This window comes from Plectropomus leopardus, chromosome 20 (assembly GCF_026936395.1).
Source record: "Plectropomus leopardus strain MGB_pleo_1.0 chromosome 20, ASM2693639v1, whole genome shotgun sequence".
Classification (NCBI taxonomy): domain Eukaryota; kingdom Metazoa; phylum Chordata; class Actinopteri; order Perciformes; family Serranidae; genus Plectropomus; species Plectropomus leopardus.
This window is the reverse complement of record NC_142195.1, coordinates 30,704,342-30,711,841: the sequence shown is the minus strand read 5'-3', so window position 1 is coordinate 30,711,841 and position 7,500 is coordinate 30,704,342. Positions and strand designations below refer to the sequence as shown.

Below are 7,500 nucleotides of genomic sequence, written 5' to 3'. Positions count from 1 at the left end.
AGACCACCGCAAGACTGTGGGACATCAGGTGAGCTCTCCACAACAGGACTGAATTTATTTGATTTTATTTTCTATGTGAAAGGTTTGAATTGAGGCGTGGTTTCATTTTTACATCCTGTTGTTTATTATGGTGTCGTATTTTGTGGGTTTTGCTTGTGTGTTATCTTTTATTGGCCTGTTTATTTCTCCTCTTTTAAGTTTGTATTTATTTAAATTCATGAGTGTTTTCTTCTTAATGGTTTGCTGTTATTATTATTGTTTTGTTGAATTTTAACAATTGAATGTTTTTATTAGTTCCAACTCACATGGGTTTGTATTTTGTCTTGTTTTATTTTTCATCTTAATTATTATTTTATGAGGAATTATTCTAAGTTTTAGTGGATGTGGTTCTTCTGTTGAAGTTTTCTGCAGCTCATGGTGTGTCCACCTTGAATGAAATGTGCTGCAGAAATAAAAGTTTGCAGGACTCTGTGGGTCTCTGTAGGTGTCTGTAGGTCTCTTTGGGACTCTGCAGCTCTCTGCAGGACTCTGCAGCTCTCTGTGGGACTCTGCAGGTCTCTGCAGGTCTCTGTAGGACTCTGTCAGTGATGGATGTGGTCTGGTTCAGTTCCGCAGCTCCCTGCAGCTCCTCATGGAGACTCTGAATGCGACGACTCCTCACTACGTCCGCTGCATCAAACCCAACGACTACAAGGAGGCCTTCTCGTGAGTCCAACTGTCCCTCTGTCTCTGTCCCTCTGTCTGTCCCTCCTTCTGTCCCTGTATCTGTGCCTACCTCTGTCTCTCTCCCTCTGTCTGTCCCTGTCTCTCTGATCATCATTCACAGCCTGTCCCTCCTACATGGGGGTTTTAGTGAGTCAGCAGGGGGCACTGCAGCACAGACAGACAGACTGCTGTAGTTTGTCTCTCAGTGAGACATGAGCAGATGTCTCTGCTGGCTGAGAGGAGACAGACAGACAGACAGACAGACAGGGGGACAGACAGAGACAGAGAGCTTAAGAAAAACCATGAACATCAGAGACAGATTTCTTTAAAGTCCACATTAGACTGAAGACGGTCCTCACATCTACAGCTCAGCACACAGTCCTGCAAAAGACATGAGGGGAGGACACTGTCCTCCAGGCTGTCCTCTGAGCGTCTCTTCTGACCCTTTAATTTAGCTTTTCTTTGTGTTTGTGACGAAAAATAAACCAGGAAGAGTTCAGAGTCTCTCAACTGAATGTCACACAGACACTGAGCAGGGACCTTAGTATCCCTGAGAGAGGGTCCGAGCGGCCGAGGGTCTGAGGGTCCGAGCGGCCGAGGGTCTGAGGGTCTGAGGGTCTGAGGGTCCGAGGGTCCGAGCGGCCGAGGGTCTGAGGGTCTGAGGGTCCGAGCGGCCGAGGGTCTGAGGATCCGAGCGGCCGAGGGTCTGGGGGTCCGAGGGTCCGAGGGTCCGAGCGGCCGAGGGTCTGAGGGTCCGAGCGGCCAAGGGTCTGAGGGTCTGAGGGTCTGAGGGTCTGAAGGTCCAGCGGCTGAGGGTCCGAGTGGCCAAGGGTCTGAGGGTCTGAGGGTCTGAGGGTCCGAGGGTCCGAGCGGCCGAGGGTCCGAGGGTCTTTTAACCTGGACCATCTTTTGGTTCTGATAACTTCATTTTGGAGGGTCTGCAGAGAAGACACACACACACACACACACACACACACACACACACACACACACACACACACACACACAAAAGCCGGGTGTTTTCTCTGCCCAGTGTGTGGTCTTGCAGGCTCCACAGACGACCTGTTGTTTGCTGTCAGATTAGATGACGAGTCACATGCGCGCGGACTCGTCCTCTGTCTCTTGCGCGCGGACTCGTCCTCAGTCTCTTGCGCGCGGACTCGTCCTCTGTCTCTTGCGCGCGGACTCGTCCTCAGTCTCTTGCGCGCGGACTCGTCTTGAGACGGTCGGTCGGCTGAGATCGTCGTCGGGGTTGTGTGATGCTGCAGAGACGGAGGAAGACGAGGTAGGAGAGCGAGTCCAGAGTCCGTCCGGAGGGCGATGAAGATGATCTCGAGTGTTTCTTGTCCCTGCAGGTTCGACTCGAGCCGAGCGGTGCAGCAGCTGAGAGCCTGCGGAGTCCTGGAGACCATCCGGATCAGCGCCGCCGGGTACCCGTCCAGGTGGGTCTCTATCCTGTCAAAGTGAAAAATACCTGGAAAAGTCCTGGAAAACTGAGGCCTGTTTCAGCCGTTTCGGGCTCATTAATGGAGCCATTTTAAAGCAAACTTAGTAAAGAACAAAAAAGCGAACTTTTGAAGAAAAATAAAAAGTCAAAATGTTTTCTTAAAAAAATCACATTTTTTTAAAAAAATGCCGAAAATGAAAATGAAAAAGAGAAAATCACCAAAAATTCTTTTAAAAAATTCTTTAAAGATCCCAAAAATGTTTTTAAAGACAAAAAATATAACCCAAAAAGTTCTTGTTAAGATTGGCAAAAATATTTAATGAAAGTTTTCTTTAGAAATTGCCATAGTGATTTTAAAGAAAAGTTCATCCAAAAAAATTTGTAAACAATTGCTAAACTTAAATTTGTTAAAAGGTTTTCTTCAAAAATCAACAAAGAATTTTAAATAAAGAAATATTGCCAAAATGTTGGTTGAAGGGAATGTTTTTTGTTTTTGTGTTTTCAAACATTTTAGCATTTTTTGGGGGGGCGGTGATTCTTTATTTATTTTTCGGTGATGTTTTCGTTAAGAATGAGCGGTAAAGTGAAGTCAAAATCCGGCCATTTAAATTTGTATTCGCCTAAAGCCAAAATAAAAAGCCGTCGTCATGGTGATGGTGATGATGGCGGTCGTCATGGTGATGGTGGTTGGTCCGTCTGGTCTGAGCGTTCAGAGGTTGTTTATTTCCGTAGCGCTGAGTGTTTCCTCGAGGCGTCACATGACGAGTCACTGAAATCTAATAATGAGGGACGGCGTGTGACGAGTTAACGAGCGAGCCGACCTGCGGTCTGTTACCCAGCTCAGCCTAAATATTTCCTGAAAAATACCACCAAAAATAAAGAATGTAAGAAATTTCCAAAAAATAAATCGCCATATTATTTTTACCAAAAAATCAGCAAAAAAAAGAACAATTACCAAAATGTTTTCCCTACAGAATTGCCAACAATTTTTTAGAGAACAAGATTCCCAGAATTTTTTCTTTAAAAAAAAAAACTGCAAAAAAAGATTCCTAAGTTTAGAAGAAATTAGACGACAACAGATTCATGTTTTTAAAATGTTATTTAAAAAAGTGAAAAGTGTCTGAAGTTTCCAGAAGTTCAGCAGCTGAACATCTCTTTTTGTCCCGTGTTTCTTCTTCGTTGGTGTCGTCGTGTCACTTTGAGCACGTAAATCAGGTGTGGTGTGTTTCAGGTGGACGTACCCAGATTTCTTCAGCAGGTATCGAGTGTTGCTCAGAAAGTCCGACATGATGTCGTCCGACAAGAAGCAGGTGTGTAAAAACCTGCTGGAGACTCTGATCAAGGTGAGAAACTTTATCCGCTCCCTTCTTTTTTCACTGTATTTGTACTTCATTTGGGTACTTAATGTGTATTTCTGACGTATTTAAAGCGACACCGTCAGCACTGAGCCGTCAGCAGGGTTCCTACGGTTAACGAAACATTCTTGGCTTTTTTTCCTTTTTCTTTAAAAATTTTTTGAAGGATTTTAAAGAAAATATTTTGGTGATTTTTATTTTTTTTTACCTTGGCGAGTTTTTAAGAAAACATTTAGGCTTTTTTTCTTTTTTAAGAAAATAATCTTTGAATTTTAAAGAAAACATTTTGGTGATTTTTATTTTGTTTTTTTTATTTTGGCGCCTTTGTAAGAAAAAATATTAACTTTTTTTCTCTTTAAATTTCTCACCATCGCAGTGTGCGTGCGTGTGAACGGTTACTGAGTAGCACCTTGTCGGTAGCCTCAGCCTCCAGTGTGTGAATGTGGCCTGTAGTGTGAAAGTGCTTCGAGTGGTCAGAGGATGAGAACAGCGTGAGACAGGGGCTGTCCATTAACCTCGGCGTCCCCGTCGTGTCTCACCAGGAGCCGGACATGTTCCAGTTCGGAAAGACGAAGATCTTCTTTCGGGCGGGACAGGTGGCGTACCTGGAGAAGCTCCGCGCCGACAAGTTCCGCGCCGCCTGCATCAAAATCCAGAAGACGGTTCGAGGTTGGCTGCAGAGAGTTCGATACCGTAAGATCCGCAGGGCGGCCATCGCTCTGCAGAGACACGGCCGAGGATACCTGGCCCGCAGGTCAGTCGCTCCCGCTGCCAGCATCACGTGACCACAGCCAGCGCTGATCTCCTCACATGATGATATTAACTCTCTGAAACTAAAAAATTTGGCTCGGTTTCTTTTAAGAACACGGAGAGAAGGCAACTAAAATTACCCAAAAATCAGTGAGAAAATTATAATAAAAACGTTACGAGACAATCACCTGAAATTTTCGAAAAGCAGTAAAAAAAAAAAATACAATTAAAAGATTCAAATAATTACTGTGAAAATATCGATCTTTTTCTGAAGGCTCATTTTGTGTAGTTCATGACACATTTCTTGCCAGGTTGCTGATTTTGTTTTTTCCTCTGAGATTTTAAAAGAAATCAAATCAATTTGTTCACTTTTCAAAGGTTTAAAACTGAAAACTGATGCTGATCCAGCTTTCAAAGGGTTAAATCAAAGAAATGAATTTAATAATAATCATAATAATTCAGATTTTAAGCCTTTTTGAAAAAGAGCTGACCAAAGAGTGAAAACACCCATGAAGTCATGTGACCCGGTGACTTGTAGACCGTCCCTCTGAGTCTCGGGGCTTTACCTTTAATTTTGAATTTTTCAGACACGCTGAGTTCCTGCGTCGGACTCGCGCCGCCCTCGTGTGTCAGAAGCAGCTGCGGATGGTGAGGGAGCGGCGGGCGTATCTGAGGGTGAGGCGGGCCGTGGTCACCATCCAGGCGTTCACCAGAGGGATGTTCACCCGCAGGATCTACTGGGAGGTACGGGGACAACCTGGAAAAGTCATGGAAAAGTCATGGAATTTGCAGCAAGCTAAATATACCCTCAAAGTCCTGGAAGTCCTGGAAACAAACCTGGAAAATAACACCTGATGAGTTCAGGGACTGTCAGAAATGTGAAAATCCAAAGATAGTTTCTGTTTTTACAGTTTCTGGCTGGTGAAAGGGCTCATCTTTTTAAGGAAAACGTGTTTGGACGGCATGGATTCTTCAAAAATCCCCCCAAATACAAGAACAGAAAAAGAAAAAAAAAGCCGAAATGTTTTTCTTCTAAAATCACAACAATTGATGCAATTTCTTTTGAAAAATTCCCAAAAATCAAAATGGAAAAGGTCTTTTTTTTGCCATCAGAGGGCATGTTTTCTTTAAAAATGGAAGGTAACATAAACACAAAATCCAGCCATGTAAAGCTGTATGTCCCTCCCCGAAAGCCGTTAAACATCAGTCTCTCCCAGTGCTTAAGGAATGATTTGACCTGCCTCCTCCTTGTCCCCTCTCATAAATAACAAGCAGTCCCTAAGTTTTATTTTAAAATGTATCATTATCATTATATGTAAGTAATAGATATTTTAAAAGGTATGTAGTAATAAAAAAGAGCCCATAAGGAGCATCGATGGCCGTTACAGAGAATGTTTGGTCTTAAACATTTGACTCAAAGGTGCTGGAAAGGTGCTGGAAAGGTTCTGGAGAGGTCCTGGAGAAGTCTTGGTAAGCTGTCTTGTTTAAAGCGTGTGTGCTCTCTGCCTCTGATTGACTCTCCTGCAGTTTCTGCTGCACCACAAGGCCATGATCATCCAGAAGTACGTCCGCGGCTGGCTGCAGAGGACCAAGTTCAGGCGGGCGCGGGACGCCGCCATCACCATCCAGTGCGGGTTCAGACGCGTGCGAGCGAAGCGGCAGCTGCAGCAGCTGAAGATCGAGGCGCGCTCGGCCGAGCGCCTGAAGAAACTCAACACGGGGATGGAGAACAAGATTGTCCAGCTGCAGAGGAAGATGGATGATCAGGTACAGAGACGCAGCAAGGACACCGCTCAAACGTCCCGCAGCTACACCGCTGTCACATCCACACAGCACGCGGCAGCTACACTGCTGTCACATCCACACAGCATGCAGAGCTACACCGCTGTCGCATCCACACAGCACGCCGCAGCTACACTGCTGTCACATCCACACAGCACGCAGAGCTACACCGCTGTCACATCCACACAGCACGCCGCTGCTACACCACTGTCACATCCACACAGCACGCAGAGCTACACCGCTGTCACGTCCACACAGCACGCAGAGCTACACCGCTGTCACATCCACGCAGCTACACCGGTGTCACATCCACACAGCACGCCGCAGCTACACTGCTGTCACATCCACACAGCACGCAGAGCTACACCGCTGTCACATCCACACAGCACGCAGAGCTACACCGCTGTCACATCCACGCAGCTACACCGCTGTCACATCCACACAGCATGCCGCAGTTACACCACTGTCACATCCACACAGCACGCCGCAGCTACACTGCTGTCACATCCACACAGCACGCCGCAGCTGAACCAGACAATAACAACATTAATAATAATAGTGATAATAATAATAAAGTGTTACCACTATTACTTATAATATCAATAACAAAAATAACAGTAATGTTTATTATTTTCATTTCATTTTTTACATATTATTTTATCTACAAATAACAGTTTTGTATATATTATATATTATTTAATTATTACTAAGATATTTATTCTTGTTATTATTATTATTCTCATTATTTTTATTACGCACAGTAGTATTAGTATCAAATACTACTACTACTACTACTACTACTACTACTACTACTAATAATAATAATAATAATAATAATAATAATAACATCTATTTATTAAATATATATTATTTGTATTATACCATATATTTATTATTATTGTGATGATGATGATTATCTGTATTTTTTATAATAATAAAATAGTAATAATAAAGATAATGATAATGATAGTAGTAATAATTATTAGAACAGTTATTTATATATCAATTATAAATAATAATAAAAACAATAAAAACTATAATAACAACAATAAATAATAACCCTGTAATAACAATAATGGCAGCAGCAGTGTTATTTATTCCATTGACCTGACAATATGTCCCCTGTTTCCCCTGTGACCCTGTGTCCCCTGTGTCCTCTCTTCAGTCCAAAGAGTACAGGAGTCAGAATGAGCAGCTGCTGCAGGTGAACAGCAGTCTGTCCTCAGAGGTGAGCAAACTGCACAAGCAGCTGGAGCAGGTCCAGAGTCAGCAAGCTGGAGGGGGACAGCTGTCCTCCCTGCAGGAGGAGCTGGACAGGCTGAGGGACCAGCTGCAGGAGGCAGCGGCCGAGAGGAAGATACTGGAGGACCAGCACAGCACCGAGAAGCTGAACCTCCAACAGGTGAGACCGCAGGACATCAGAGGACAGGGTCAGACAGGTTGGTGTGTGTCTCTTGTCTC

The 7,500-nt window shown here is 44.1% G+C and overlaps 1 protein-coding gene across 3 annotated transcripts in view; it reads left to right on the top strand.

The window, feature by feature from the left end:
- myo5b (myosin VB) overlaps positions 1-7,500 on the top strand; it is a 46,202-nt gene that overhangs the window by 22,616 nt on the left and 16,086 nt on the right. For all 3 annotated transcript variants that reach the window (XM_088070648.1, XM_088070646.1, XM_088070647.1), the window contains exons 15-22: positions 1-28; positions 608-705; positions 2,061-2,147; positions 3,384-3,495; positions 4,050-4,261; positions 4,845-5,001; positions 5,785-6,024; positions 7,205-7,441. The exon at positions 1-28 is cut by the window's left edge and continues 107 nt beyond it. In XM_088070648.1, coding sequence (XP_087926774.1) covers positions 1-28; positions 608-705; positions 2,061-2,147; positions 3,384-3,495; positions 4,050-4,261; positions 4,845-5,001; positions 5,785-6,024; positions 7,205-7,441 — 1,171 coding nt within the window. The remainder of the gene's footprint in view (positions 29-607; positions 706-2,060; positions 2,148-3,383; positions 3,496-4,049; positions 4,262-4,844; positions 5,002-5,784; positions 6,025-7,204; positions 7,442-7,500) is intronic.